General features: G+C 48.0%; 1 protein-coding gene across 14 annotated transcripts in view; it reads right to left on the reverse strand.

Annotated features, from left to right (window-relative positions):
- The window catches only part of NTRK3 (neurotrophic receptor tyrosine kinase 3), a 397164-nt gene that overhangs the window by 286947 nt on the left and 94449 nt on the right, over positions 1–15768 (reverse strand). For all 14 annotated transcript variants that reach the window (XM_055362905.2, XM_055362904.2, XM_055362906.2 and 11 more), the window contains one exon: positions 594–662. In XM_055362905.2, coding sequence (XP_055218880.1) covers positions 594–662 — 69 coding nt within the window. The remainder of the gene's footprint in view (positions 1–593; positions 663–15768) is intronic.

Consider the following 15768-nt stretch of genomic DNA (forward strand, 5'->3'; position numbering starts at 1 on the left):
TGACATGCCAGTACTCAAGTCAAATAAGCTGAAGAAGATTATGAGTGGTGAAAAGACATGTAACTTGAAGTCAGAAGGTGTGGGTTCAAGTCCCAGCTTGGCTAGGCCCTAGAAATGTGGTCTTAGTTGAGTCTCACGTGTCTTTCTAAGGCTCAGAATCCTCACCCATAAAATGCAGAGAATAATAATATCTACCTCTTATGGCTCTTATGATGATAAATCTAAAGTTATATAAATGAAAGCATGCCTAATAGTCTATAAAGTTATATATTATGAATGTTATTTATTATAAATTCTTTATTATAAGTATTTATACTATTATAACTAATTATCTACAGATCACAAAACTAAGTCATAATAAAAGAAGAGACTCCTGTCTTCTGAAATAGATTGTGCCCAGAAAGAGCATCAGAAGTCAAGCAACAGGGTTAATTGCTCTCATTGAACATGGTACACTCTGTGTCAACCAACCCAAGTAGGCTCTTCGAGTAGATATATGCTCAGCCTTCAGGTAGTTCCATTGCTTGACACTCCTCCCCATCCACCCATTACCAGCACTTCAGTACCTGGACAGTCTTCAAAACCAAACTTACAATTCCCGAAGACTCAGCGTCTGGAAGAGCTGCCACGAGAGTGTGGTGAGCCGGTTACTTGACAGGTTTCTGCAAGATTGACAAATAAAGGGAAATTTTAAAACAAGTCTGGCACAAATAATGCTCTAGGTAGTAAGCTTAATCATTTCACTGGAGCCTGGCTTTGTTTTCCTTCTTCTTCTTCTTCATGCTGTTAGGCTAGCGATACATCTGCTAATAGTTGAGGGCATAGATCAGGTTTGGATAGGCTTTTGAGGCCTTTTAAAGGGCAAGATTTTACAAATCAAAGAAACCATGAAATTCTCATGGTCATTCTTCCATATCCCCTCCCCACAATAAAATTTTACAGAGCCTTTATGAAGCCATCCTTCTCTAAGAGGACAGGGAGTTCTCAGAGTAGATAAGCCCACTAGCATTCTTAACACGCACACAGGTCAAAAAACTCTGCAGGTCACCTACAATTCCTTTTAGCCAGTGTCTCTCCCGGCAAACAGGCCCACCAATGATCAAGACATCAGCCTTTTTTTCACACGTCTGTTCTCCTCCTAATGGCTATTTAATTGTTCTCATTAGGATGTACAGGGGAAAGGAGCAGCCATTAGTCTTCTGGATAAAAGAAGAAACACGCCCACAGTTATTACTTTGCCAGGCTCAACAAACAACTTTTGATGTGATAACAGCCCTTAAAGGCAGCAGTTAGACACTGCTGGAATTGAAGTGGCATCCCAGGAACAATGTACTCATCTACTGATGGGAACAAATGGCAGTGCTGATTCCATTTAGGTAAATATCTATCCACACAAACACGATGTGTGTATACTTGTGTCTATTAAACATGTAGGTACTAAAGGCAAACACAGACTCTTGTTTATACACACACGTATGCTTACACACGCACCTATATTTGGATGACTTCTACAACAAATATTTATTGAGGCTACACTGAGGAATGAGGGGGTTGACCATTGAGGGGGGAAGGGAAGTTCCCTCTGGAATCTTATATTCAAGTTACAGATGAATAAGCAGAAGGAAGAGTATCAACACCGTGATGTAAGTAACTGATACAGGAGTGTGAAGGGCTCAGAGAGAGGTGCCTTCTGAGAAGGTAGCATCAGGCCTGAGCCAAGAAGAAGAAAGAGCTGAGTACCAAGGGAGGAGTGTTTCAGGCAGTGAAAGTAGCAAGTGTCAAGGCCTGAGAGATCCAGAGGACCAGGAAGGAAGCCAGTCAGGAAGTAGTGAGGAGTGCTTTGGGATAAGTGGGAGAGGAATTCATGCCACACTTGCTGGCCATGGGGAGGAGTTTGGATTTGATATTAAAGAGTGGTGGGAAGGCACTGGATGGTTCTCAGCAGAGAAGTGACCTAGTCTAATTACCATTTTAAAAAATAGAAGACCAAGACTGGAAGTTGGCAGGCCAGCTAGGAGGCTGCTACAGTCTTTCAACCAAGAGAGGGGAGTGGAGATAATCAAGTGGATGGATTCAAGATAGGTGTTAGAGGTAGAGCTGCCAGGATTTCTATTGGATTGGATTTTGGAGAGGAGAGAAAGAGAAGTGAGTGGCCAGGTAAATGGTGACATCATTGAGTAGAACGAGAAAGCCTGCCAAAGGATCACATGGAGGCGATGAGATAGAGACCTTCCCCTTGCAAATATGAAGTTTGACACACTGTTAGCTATCCAAAGAGATAAGTCAAATTGCCTGCTGGATTCCTGGGTCTAGAGCTCATGGGAGAGGTTGAGGCTGGGTAAGATCACATAGGGAGGGAGTCTACCCAGTTCATAACAGTACCAGACACTAAAATACAAGAACAACCAAAGGGACATGGCTTCCCCTTCTCATTGGACGCAGCCCTCTTTGGTGCGGTGGCTTGGTTCCACCCCAGCCTGAACTGGCTAGGTCCCTGAGATGGCCCATGACTGTGCAGAGGAGGCAGCCTCATGCTGGGGGTGCAGGGTACTAGAGGAGAAGGGAAAGAAACATAGGTAGATGTCTCCTAAGTTTACTGTTCTGCTGTCTTCCCTGTACCCAGTACCCTCTCTGTTCAGAGTTTTTAAGCCTCTAGGATAGTCCCCATGGCCCTACACTGTCAACAACCTCCTCTCTGCAAGGCTGAGACCTCTGGTATGACAGCACATGCTCACTAAAAGCCTATACACCTAAGCCATCCATCATGCTCAGCTCCACAAAACCCCTAATGACTATACATCTTATTCCTACAAACTTCCACTGTTCCCCCACCGATCAGAAAGGTGTGATAAAAGAAGAACTGCAGTGATGACCACCTGAGGACACCACCTGGGGCAAAGCCCCATGCAGCAGCCCAGCTCCTGCTCAGAATGGTGGAGCTGGAGACCAGACACACACTCCCACTGAGTCACTAACCATACCCTATTAGACCAGGAGTTCGAACCTGGGGTTCAGGACAACAGGATTTGGTACTGCTCTGAGTCTCCATTGCCATTGGCCTTTATGAGGTTTTATTAAATCTAAGCGTTTGATTCATCTAGGTAGAAATCTTCTGTTTTGCTCTATTTTGCCTGGTTCACTCTATGCACAACAGCATCACGGCAGCAAAAGCTGGACAAGCCCCCAGCTTCCAAATCCACAAGGTAATCCCTGCGGCACTTTGGGAAGATGTCCGTCTCCTGCCTTTAGCTCCCTACCCCTCTCCAGTGCCTCCCTGAACAAAACCCATGGTTCTGAAGCTGAGCAGCTGCATCCAATGGGCAGTTGGTAGCCAGAAAGCTCAGACTTATTGAGCCCTGAAGAACATGCCCCTGGTAAGGTACAAAAGCAACTGGTGGGAACTAGCAGGCCAGGAGACAGGAGCAGTCCACGTGAAATGGGCAGCCCTGCCCATCTCAGAGGGAGGAGCAGGCAGGGAGCCTGCCAGGAGTCCTGGGGAACCCGAGGCAGAGAGCAGGCTGCCAGCGATGTCCTCTCACAAAGGTCATGCTTTGCTACATTAGGCAGAAATGTCAAAAGAAAATTGGATTCTGAAAGAAAGAAAATAACAGACATTCTGGGCAAATAAAGAATAAGAAATAGCATTATTGCCTTATTACAAGTTAGAGGAAGGAGGGGTCCTGGGACACCTGTTAACGGGGAAGTGGGCTCCTGCTCTCCCAGGGCTGTCTTGGCTTCATCTCCCCCTTGCCCCTCCCCCACCCATCAAGCCCCACCTGGATTCCTCCCGCTCTTTGGGTGGATGGAATGGCTGAGGCACTCATGTGCTCTGCCCACAGACACAGACAACCCAGTGCCTGTTTGCAGAGACTGGAAACTGTATTGCACAAGTTCAGGGAGGGTTGCAGTGGGCACAACCCTTGCAACTGTACACAATGCCCTGCCAGACACACAGTAGAAGCACCAAGCCCCAGAAACAAACTTATACAAAAAAGACAAGAGATAAGGCAAACATATACACACCACAAAACAAGCAGAGCATGCCTCTGGCCACCCTGCCCTCACCGGCACTGATAAATTCTCATGGCGCAGGGTAAATAAACAAGCTTCTATATGAGTTGCCACCCACTCGGAACTCACTGCCCCTGATTTTTTCTTCTAGCTGGGGCCTCACCTATATGCACCTGTCATCAATTATTGATAAGCTGGTTACCCTGCTCATCAGACAAGAGTTTAATTAAGAACACCCTGCCTCTGAGCCCCGCAGCAGCCTTTTCTGTGGGCCTCCTCCCTGATAGATCCATTATCACCCGTCTCTGACTTTTGCTTGGGTCAATGGCCAGTTTCCAAGCCACCTGACCAATGAGTTAATTTGGTGGGCAAGATTTTACGAGATGATGCATTAAACTCTTCCGCAAAATCAAGTTTCGTGACACTGCCCCTTCTATCTCTCGCCTGAGACTACCAAACAAAGCCATTAATTTTGTGCTGCACAACTGGCCCTCTCACAGACCAGACTCTGGGGTCCAGAGGTAATAAACGATGATGATGTGGCTACTGGGTGCTCCGGGAACAAGGAGCCAGACACACAGATGGCTGAACCCTGGGCCCTGAGGAACGACAGAGCTGAGATGTCACCTCTGGCATTAACCCCATAATGAACAGGGGTCCTCCCAGGCAACCTCTCCTCTGACCAGTAGAAACCTCAGCACAGTAAGCAGTCCTATGACCTTCCTAATGGTGGCACCCAAGTATGGCAGGAATAGAGCCCACAAATGAGGAGGATTTCATCTTCTACCCTGGGAAACCTACTGTTACAAAAGGGTCAATAAGACGGACCCTGTTGCCGAGAGAAACCAACCACATGAGTCCCTCTGTTGCCCCTTTGGGGGTTGAGAGTTGAGGAGACATTAAGCCCCATCCAAAAAGTGGTCCTGAAGATGGAAGGGTTTGTGGATTTCCTGGATTAAGAGTGGGGCTGACATTTGGAAGCACCTCCTCTTCTACTGGTAGAGGCAGGCTAATGGGCAGGTATGTCTTAGGATTTGCATGTGTAAGGGATTGCCGGTGGCAGGTCCTCTGCGTCTCTGAGCTATTAAACCAGACAGCCTCACCTGTGTACGCCCACTCCAGCTCCTGGATGCTCACTCCACCTCCACACCTCCTTGGTCCCTCTCACTTGAGTGTTTTCTGTTGTAATGTACTGAATTTCATTCCCTCAAAATTCGTTTTTAAAATCCTTACCCAGCCGGGCGCCGTGGCTCACACCTGTCATCCCAGCACTTTGGGAGGCTGAGGCAGGTGGATCACCTGATGTCAGCAGTCTGAGACCAGCCTGGCCAACATGGTGAAACCTCATCTCTACCAAAAATCCAAAAATTAGCTGGGTGTGGTGGTGGGCGCCTGTAATCCCAGCTACTTTGAGACAGGAGAATCGCTTGAACCCAGGAGGTGGAAGTTGCAGTGAGCTGAGGTTGCGCCATTGCACTCCAGCCTGGGCAACAAGAGTGAAACTCCATCTCAAAACAAAACAAAACAAAACAAACAAACAAAATCCTAACCCCCATTGTGTCTGTATTTGGAGATGGGATTTTTAAAGACCTAATTAAAGTTAAGTAAGGACATATGGGTGGTCCTTAATCCAATATGACTAGTGTCCTTATAAGAAGAGAATTAGGACACAGACATAAAGAAAAGATGTAAAGTCACAGGGAGGAGAAAATGGCCATCTACAAGTCAAGGAGAGAAGCCTCAGAAGAAATGAGCCCTGCCAATGACACCTTGATCTTAGGCTTCTAGCCTCCAGAACTGTGAGGAAATAAATTTATGTTGTTTAACGCACCCAGACTGTGGCATTGAGTTCTAGCAGCAATTGCAAATTAATACACCTGTTCTCGGCCTCTCATTTGCCCCGAGGCCTTGACGGCCAAGTTGGCTGCCTCACTGTGATCCCTGAAAGCCTCCAAGTCATGGTTTTCTGTCACCCCCTTGCTCTGTCTATGCTTGGTGGCTCCAGGGAACCAGCCTCCCAATCAGGTTCCAGCCACTAAGATCTAATCTGGTATCTGCCCACTTGCCTACCCCCTGGGTGTACTCCAGCCTCCTCCTGCAAAAAGATTACTAAAAGAGATAACAGAGAACCAGGGGCATACTCAGTTTGCATCCCAGACATAAATGCCACAGTCACTGACTCTTCCTGGAGGATTCATTCTGCTGCTTGCAGAAAGGAACTCTTTTGAGCACCATTTGGTCTTGGTGCATCCAGCACAGCTAACCAGAAAAGAATGAATGTCCAACCCCTCCCAATCCTGCAAGCTCCCAGGGTCTGTGACTTGCTGGCTGCAATCATTATGGTGCAAATCTTATTTCTTTCATCCACAAAGACAGCATTTTGAAAGGTGCAATTCCCTCTTTCTTAAGATCTAACATCATCAAGTATCTATCCCTTTTCTTATTTATTTATTTATTTTTTTTGAGATGGAGTTTCGCTCTTGTTGCCCAGGCTGGAGTGCAATGGTATGATCTCGACTCACTGCAACCTCCGCCACCTGGGTTGAAGTGATTCTTCTGCCTACGTCTCCCGAGTAGCTGGGATTAAAGGCATGTGCCACCACTCCCAGCTAATTTTTTGTATTTTTAGTAGACACTAAAAATACATGAGGTTTTTCCATGTTGGTCAGGCTGGTCTCAAACTCCTGACCTCAGGTGATCCACCTGCCTCGGCCTCCCAAAGAGCTGGGATTACAGGCGTGAGCCACTGTGCCCAGCCTCTTTTTTTTTCACCATAAAAGAGATATCTCCTTGGTTTTTGCTGTAATCCATTCATGGTGCTATAACAAAATACCATATACTGGGTGGCTTATAAACAATAGGAATTTATTTCTTAGTTCTAGAGGTTAAGAGGTCCAAGATCAATGGGGCAGCAGATTCAAGGATCCACCTCCTCAGAGACAGATGTCTTCTCATTTAAATCTCACATGGTAGAAGGGGCTAGCTAGCTCTCGGGGACCTCTTTTATAGAGCACTAATCTCATTCATGAGGGCTCTGCCCCCATGATCTAATCACCTCCCAAAGGCCCTGCCTCCTAATACCATCATCTGGAAGGGGAGGACTTCGATATATGAATTTTGGGGGCACATAAATATTCAGATCATAGCAATCATCTTGGAGACCATCAGCCCCTTCTCATGACACACCATACCAGGATTCTTTTGATTTTGCTGAAGAATCTGCAAGAAAAGAGTGCTGTTCTAGACCAGAACTAAATAAGAATCTGCAAGAAAAGAGAATTCCCTGATGTAGCACCAAGCCCACATAGACTTTGCTAAAAAAAAAAAAAAAAAGAACAAACCACAGAAGGATGAAACTAGCAGCCTACTGCCCACTTCTCCAAGAGCCAGGGAACCTACACCTCCTCAGTCTTGACCCTGTGACTACTTCTGTGCACCATCAGCTCCACACCAGAGGTATCTGCAGCCCACCACCAAAGGAGCTGTTAGGGGGCTGCCGCCAGCCTCCTTGGGTTGAAGCAGTAGGAAGGAAGGAGGCACCATATAATCTTGTCACCAAGGCCTGCTGCCAGCACCAAGGAGGGCCCATGAGCCAACCCCTTAAAATCTAATGCCTATGACAAGGAAGCAACTGCTGCCGCCCAACATTCTTCTTGAAGGCCAAGAAGTATTTTCCTACATCATTGATATATTTGCTTTTCCCTCAATTAAATTGCTGTAAAATAGGGTGGGGTTTAAAGCCATCTGAGCCATTTTTATTCAGTTAAATTACACTGGATGGCTCATTTAATGAACTTTAATGAAGCCAAAATGCTTTCTCTAATCAAATCTCAACTGACGTGACTGGTGTCTTGACCTTAGCTCAGGAGACTGGAGGCAACTTTTTCTGTGCAGCCTGTTATGGGCTCTACCAGGGTTTCCCAGAGCGTGTTCCTGGAATCTGAGGTCTGCAATATGTTCATGGGTATTACAAGGGGAAAAAGATCATATTGCTTGAAAATTGTATTAAAATTAAGCATGCTTATTTACTGCAGAACTTCTCAGAGCTTTTACTGTAAGAGAAGGACCTGGCAAACTGTGTCTCTCAAACTTACTGGAGCATAGAATCTTCTCCATGGAGTGTCTAGCCAAAAAATACCCACATAACATCCTTAGAGAAATGTTCTCTAAGCCAGGGGTCAGCAAGCTAGAGCCTGTAGGTCGGCAGTCTGTTTTTATAGTTCTACCAAAACACAGCCATGTCCATTTGATTATGTGTTGTCTACGGTCATGTTCCAGGCAGAATAATGGTATCCACATCCAAATCCCGAGAATCTGTGAATAGGTTAACTTACACCGCAGAGGTGATTAAGCGTATAGACCTTGAGATCAGGAAGTTATCATGAATTATCCCACGGTCCCAAGGTAATCATAAGGGGCATTAAAGGTAGAAGAGGAAGGCAGAGAGAAAGTAGGGACCCATGTGACTAATGAAGGAAAGCACAAAGACATTCAATGTTGCTGGCTTTGAAGATGGAAGAGGGGGCCACAAGCCAAGAATGTGAGTGACCTCTAGAAGCTGGAAGAGGCAAGAAAACCCATTCATCCATTCTCCCTTAGAGCCTCCAGAAAGAAATGCTGACCTCCCTACACTTTGATTGTAGCCTGATGAGACCCATGTTGAATTTCTGGGTGTAAGGCAATAAATTTGTGTTGTATTATGTCACAAACTTTGTGTTAATTTGTTACAACAGCAATGAGAAACTAATAGGGCCACTTTCACATTACAAAAGCAGAGTTGAGCAATTGCAACAGAGACCAAAATATTTACTATGTGACCCTTTTCAGAAAAAGTGTGACAACCCCTTGTCTAGAACAGTACTCTCCAGTATAGATATAATAAAAGACACAAATACCACGTGAAATTTTCTGTTAGTCACATGTTAAAGAGTGAAAAGAGGTGAAATTAATTGCAACAATATGTTACTTAACCCAATATATCCAAAACATCAATTCAACTTGTAATCTATCTATCATCTATCTATCTATATATATATATAAATGAGGTATTTCACATTCTTTTTTGTACTAAGTCTTTAAATCCATATGTGCTTCACTCTCAGAGCTCATCTCAATTTGAATTGGCCACATTGCAAGTGCTTGATAGCCATGAGTGGCCAAAGGCTACCATATTAGAAGACACGGCTCTGGACCATCTGAAAAATCCAGACATTGCCTGAAGTCCCCAGTAGAGAGAAGCAGTCAACAGGTAGAAAATTGTCATTATAAGTTCCCCAAAGGAATGTCAGGTTTTCTTTCCCCAGATGTCAATCCATCCCAGAATCCAGCAGTCACATAGTTTGTTTTATGAAAAGGAAATCACTCCAGTTGTCCCAGAGCACAGTGCAACATCACTGAGTAGCTGCCAGCATCCTCTCAGGCTGGAGCTCAGAGCAGGAAGGAAAAGAGAGGTCAGGACTTGCCATGTGCTGAGGAGGTGGAGAAGGACCATGGCACATGGGAGACCAGATATGGACACAGAGAACTGGACTCTTCCAGAATGCTTGGCCCACCTAATCAAGTCCAAACTCCACCTCGGAATTCAAGTACTTCCACAAAATGACATCAGCCTCCTGTTTCCATATAGTCTGTCACTACCCACCTCCTTCCCCCATCCTTCAGCCCCTCCCCCTAGCTAACCCTAAAAACCTAACTGGGACAAAATGGCATCGCCCTTTTGGCTGCACCCTTACAGCTAGCTCCCTGGCACTTCTCCTGCTCACACCACTGCACTTTTCATGCCCTTCTCCCCACCCTGCAAGCACAGTGTGAGTGGTTCTCTCTGCAGACGGCTAGCACCACCCACTCTAAAATCGTCTTTCCCTCTGCTTTCTCCCACTGCATTTTTCTTGGGCCTCGACTGTCACAGCCTGCGTCTCAGACTGCTGGCCTGGAGTGACAGCTGTGCCTGTGTTGGCCTCCCACCAGGTTGCTTTTCTTGAAGACAACCTTTTCTTTTTCAGTTTTATTTTCTTTATAGCACCTGGAACCCAGTAAGTGCTCAAAGAACGTATGGAAAGTTCAACGGAAGTCCCACAAACTCTTTCATCTGAAGGGACCTAAAACCAACCTGAGTTTCTAAGGACACTGGAAGGAAGCATTTCTTTCTACGCAGCAACCACAGTGCACAAAGAGGCTCTGCAGAGACCTCAGCAGAAAAAGGCCTAGGGACCAAGACAATCCTGTACCCTGCAGGGTGTGGCTTCTGCTCCTCCCACTGCCCTCCTCCACCCACCTGTCCTGGGACCTCTTTCTGTCCCTGTGAAGCCAACTTCTCCACTGCTATGAACTCACACAGCCATTGTGCAGCCAAGCCAGACTCTCCCAGTGGGTGTCAAGAGGATGAAGGCGCTCTCGCTCTCTCTCCTTCCCTCTCTCACACACACACACCAAACACACTACACACCATACCACGCACACATATTCAAACATACACACTTATCCCCACAGCTGTCTCCGTCTGGCTCCACCAAGAAACACACTGAGAACTCTTCTTCGGAGGTCTGAGGAGCTCTGCCTCTTTGACCCCTCCCTGCCTCTCAAGGACATTTGGGTTTCTGCCCTTCAGGATCCCCGTCCCTTCTGGTCTGTGCTGCCTCGGCAGGGCCCATCCTGCCCTGGCCTCTTGATGGGAACACGTGTGGAGCCGAGTAGGACCGGGAGCTGACTCTGTGAGCCCCGGTCCCAGAGCCAGCAGCCCTTCCCTGTTCCCTCCAGTAGGCATGCTTTTCTCGGTGTCAGCACAAACCTTCACGTCTCTGCGCTGAGGAGCACACTCAGAACCTCGCAGAACATGGGGGAACAGTGGGGAGTCCTCAGCCCACCCTCCTTGGCCTACACGAGGGACGCCGAGACTGTGAGATCCAGGAGGACTTGGGAGAGGAGATAACTTGTTTGTGTCACCAGGCAAGTCACTGTTGGAGCCAGGACCCGGAGTCCTGGATTCTGACTATGGGAGAGGAAAATGGGGATCCTAGAGGTTAAGCCAGTTCCCAAGATGACCCAGCTGGATGGTAGCAGAGGCTGGTAGCTGGCACCAGGGTTCCTGATACTCAAACCAGGGCAGCTGAGGGATCCTCCCCTCTTGGCCAATCTTGGCTACAGGAGTGACTTCTGATCCTTAGTGTTGCAGGATGGGTAAGGTCATGGCCTTTGGCACCTCACGGGCCCGGGTGCTGGTCCTCCCACTGCTGCCTCCATGCCCTGTGACTCTGCGTGAGTTACTTCACCTCTCTGTACCTCAGTTTGCTCATCTGGAAGTTGGGAATAATAATAGGGCATGTCCACTTGAGCTGTGGTGAGGATGAAATGGGGTATGGACGGCAGCTGACACAGTGCCTCATCCTCAGTGGGCACTCAGTGAACATGCTCTGTCACTGTTTCTGCCCATTGCCAGTCACCACCGAAGCCACAATGCACCCACGCCATTAAAACAAATACAGGAGGTCCAGGTGGTGACCCCCTTGAATTCAGGCATCATTGTATTCAGTAAAGTCTGAGTTCACAAGGCAATATAGAGACCTACTGTAACAAGACAGCAGGCAGCACCTGCTCCCCTAGCGTTGGGCTGGTGCTGGTGTGCTGCCTCCTGCAGCCCACCTAGCAGATGCCTGGGCAGGGCCTGAGGTCCAGGGAAAATGCGGTCCTCACCCTGAGGTCTATTGGTCACCTGCATCTGGGTCTCCGCTGCAGCACAAGGCCACCAAAGGCCTTAAAATCTGCTGTGTTTCTTCATGTTGTCTGCTTTGCACCAAACCTTGAGTGCTATTGAAACTATTCTTCAGGGCGGGTGGGCATTGCTCCTTGGGAGTTTCTTTTCAGATAAATTAACCTAAGGCTAATTACCCTAAAGCATGTGAGCTCTCTCTGGAGTCCGGAGTGGGCGCTGCCAGGCAGATGCTGGGCCTTTTCACCCGGGATCCACCCACCCAGGGAGGTGGAGGCCAGGCCTGGCGTGGGAGCTGACTACCCCAGAGAGGCCCCAGCACATGATGTGCTGATGTGGCCAAGACATCACACTCATTTTCACTCAAGAGCTGTCACGACAAGAGAAAAAAAAAGACGCAGAAAGCATCTGTGGGAAAAATCAAGAACCCCTTGCAGCTATGGACTAAAAGCAAAGCAAGGGATAGAGAGGGAGAAGGGAACAGAGGTACAGCTGCAGGCCAAGCCCCCGGGCTGAGAGAGAGCTGCCCAGGGCGGGCGCTGTCAGGGCTGGAGAAGCCAGGGTCCCCAAAGGCTGGTGGGAGCCTGCAGGGGCAAGAGGGCTAAGCTGCTCTGAGGAAGCACATTCCTGTTCATTACCTTTTAGCCAGGCCAGACAACAGTCCCCTTTCTAAGAGCTACTATTCAGATTAAAGGAAAATCTATGACTCTCTTAAAAACAACAAAACTGTGAACAGAAAGCTGCTCTGGGCCTTTTCATAAAGAAACCTGATTAGGCCAACGCTGCATCCAATCCCTCCTCCAAGATAAGAGGTTAGAGGGAACACAGGCCAAGTGTGGATTTGAGAAAGCATTGAGGGGAGAGGTTCTCCCATTCCAGGTATCAGAATCACCTGGAGGCTTGGAAAAACCAAATTACCAGGCCTCCTGAGTTTCTGATTCAGCAGGCCTGGAGAATTTGCTTTTCTAACAGGTTCCCTGGGTGACATTGATGTTGCTGGTTTGGGAACCACACTTTAAGAACCACTGATCTGGTGAAATTTTGTTTTCCCCATGGGCAAGTTGACTTTGGCTCCAATCAAATCCCTCTGCCCTAAAAAATTAGACAATCATATATGCATATATAAGGAAATGAAAGAGTCATGTGAGCAGATGCAAAGAGATGCCCTCTCAGGGAGCCGAGGGATGCCTGCGCAGGCTCCTGGGAACAAATGCCATTGTTAACAACCACATAGGGGAATTCACAATCCCCTCCTGGAACTTGATGGAGAATCTCCAATGGGGATGTGCCTCTGGGTGGTCCAGGGCAGGGCCATCACAGCACTGCACATTGACTAAAGGGAGGTCCCTGCTGCCCAAAGTGCCTCCTGCACTTGCTTCCTGCACTCAATTACAAGATGAATCTGTGCCTCCCCACCCCACCCAGCCTCCTACACACACACACACACACACATTGCTTGAACTGCATGCCTGGTGAGCCTAGAGGACAGACAGAGGCTAGAAACCAGAGAAAGTGAGAGGGGCAGTGAGGGTCCCGGGATGAGGGGAGATGGTCCCAAAAGAGAGCAGAGGAGAAAACAGGACTCGGACGAGAGCATCCAAACCAATGAGTCAGACGCAAAGCTGGAGCTGGGGAACCCAGAGGAAGGAGGGGCACCCCAGCCATGGTCAAGGGGGTGCTGCTGAGCAGAGAGAGGGAAGAGACGAGCACGTAGCAACAGGCCAGCCAGAGCCACACTCAAGGAGTCACAGCTGTGCCTAGGCCCACTGAGGGGCCCATACTCCTGGTTGCCTGAGGATGGGGAGCCCTTGAGGCTAGAGAATGAGCTAAGAAGCAGAGACCTTAGCTTAGTGCCTGAGGTAGTGCCCTAGAGGCTTGGGGCAGAGTCAGCGGCTAGCGTCAAAGGGTTCACTAAGGCTGCTCTCTGGAGTGGCCAGCGCAGAAGAGTGGCAGCTTTGCTGACAGCTCAGGCCTCCTGCCCTGCCCCTTTTCCAGACCAGATCCTGCTCATGTAAAAAGCCATAGCTGGACTTCCTCTGCCCCACTTCTAGCAGGGTCCAGGAGGACATGAGAGCACACCATTGGCCTTTAGGGGCCTTCTCCCCTAGGGGTGTTCAGAAGACTCACCCCTGGGGATCACGTGAGGAACAAGGTAGCAGACCCACTTTTAGGACCAAGTCAATGGGCAACTGACAGTGGAGAAAGCCCCATCCGAGTGTATGATGGAGAAGCTCATTCTTTCCTTAGCACACTACTCTGGAAGGGAACAGTGGCTGTGTGGGTTTGGAAAAGCATTTAGGGGAGAGGTAGGCAATGGTTTTCGAAGATGGGCTAAGCTGTCAGCTCTGACCCTCCTGAGTTGTGGGACCTGCCCTGAGAAAGTTATTTAATCTCTCTGGACCTCAGATTCTTCATCTTGACCATGCAAGTCCTAATAATATCAGCCTTATGGGGCAATTCTAAAGATCAAGATAAATTAATGCATGTCAAATGCCCAACACAGTGCTTAGCACATAGCAGGTACTCAATGCATGGCTGCTGGGGTCACAGAGGTATTTGAGGTGGTAATAGTAATAGCAGCTAACAAACATGGTGATTGCTCTTGGCCAGCTATCTTTAAGGGTTTTGCATATAAGAGTTCACTTAAATATTGCAACAACCCTATGAGAGATATGCTATCATCATTATCATCATCTCTGTTTTACAGAGAGGAGATTACAGAGCGAGTGAGTTAGACAACTTGCCCTGGGTCAGTAGCTGCTGTGTGGGGGAAGCCAGGGATTGAACCCCAGCAGTCTGGATGCAGAGTCTGTGCCCTTCACTACCTGCTAGCATTAGCAGGAGGGGCTACGTTACTAGGGCCCTGTCTCCTGTGCTCCTAGTGATCGCTGCCTGTCACCACCACTAGGACAGGATCCTACAATTCTTAGGTAAAATTTGGAAAGCCTTCCTCACCCCCAGGTCTGGAAAGACTTGAAGTTCTGGTCACTGAGAGGGGAATTGGAGTCCAGTTTTTCACTGTGTTCCCTGGACTAACTGGGACCATGTGTGACAGCCATAAAAAATGGAGACCCACCCACTAGCATGGAGAAGAGCATAGGGAAAGGCATGGAGAGAGGTCAACCAGAAATGAGCTACATACTCCAGGCAGGGAGAGGTCTTGTAGAGTGATCACACAGTGACAAATCAGGGCTGAAGCATCCTAGAGCCCCTCTCCAGGAGGGATTTGGGCAGGAGATCCCAGCTGAACAAACATGCTGAGCTGCTCATGAGTCCCACAGAGGTCGGCCTTTTGGTGTGACTGCATTGTGCTGGGGGGCTGGGCATATTCAGGAGCTGGCAGGGATTTTTTACCAGAAGCAATGCATTCCTGCTTCCAATCTGCCCTCCAGCTGCTGAGGAATCCCCTCTGTGTACATCAGAGCAAAATGGAAGAGCAAAATGGAAGCACAATAAAGAAAGACGGTGAAGACAGAGCTCCAGCTTCATATTTCAAGTGCTCACTCCTGTAATGAACCAGCAATGCCTGGGACTAAGAATTCTAAATAAAACCCTATCACAAGACCCAAGTCTCCTCTCCCAGATACTCTGAAGCACCAGCGCCACAGCAAATCAGGATATAAGGCTTCCAGAAGGTTCCGTTCTTACTCAGCCACACATTTTAGCTAGACAACTCATGAACAGCTCACTTCTCTAGGCTGAGTCTCACTCCTTTCTCTTCTGAAATGGGAGCAAAAACTCTACCACATGAGGTGGTGAGAATCAAGTGAAATAACACATACGGATGCCCCACACAGTGCCCACCACATGGTAGGCACTCAATGGAAATGAATTAATATTGCCAGTAAGGACTCACAAAGGAAAAAGCTAAAGAGAACACCTCCAAAGCCAACTGTGAATGAACGGGGGATCAGCCAGCAGAAGGAGAGGGGAGAAGGGGGCCCACTCTCAAGTTTCCAAATCCTTGAAAGAAAACAGGAGCATGGAGGGAACCATCACTGCAGGAGCAACAAAACAAGAAAACTCGCACCAGACAACGCACTCAGCATACC

Source organism: Gorilla gorilla, chromosome 16 (genome assembly GCF_029281585.2).
Source record: "Gorilla gorilla gorilla isolate KB3781 chromosome 16, NHGRI_mGorGor1-v2.1_pri, whole genome shotgun sequence".
NCBI classification, from domain to species: Eukaryota; Metazoa; Chordata; class Mammalia; order Primates; family Hominidae; genus Gorilla; species Gorilla gorilla.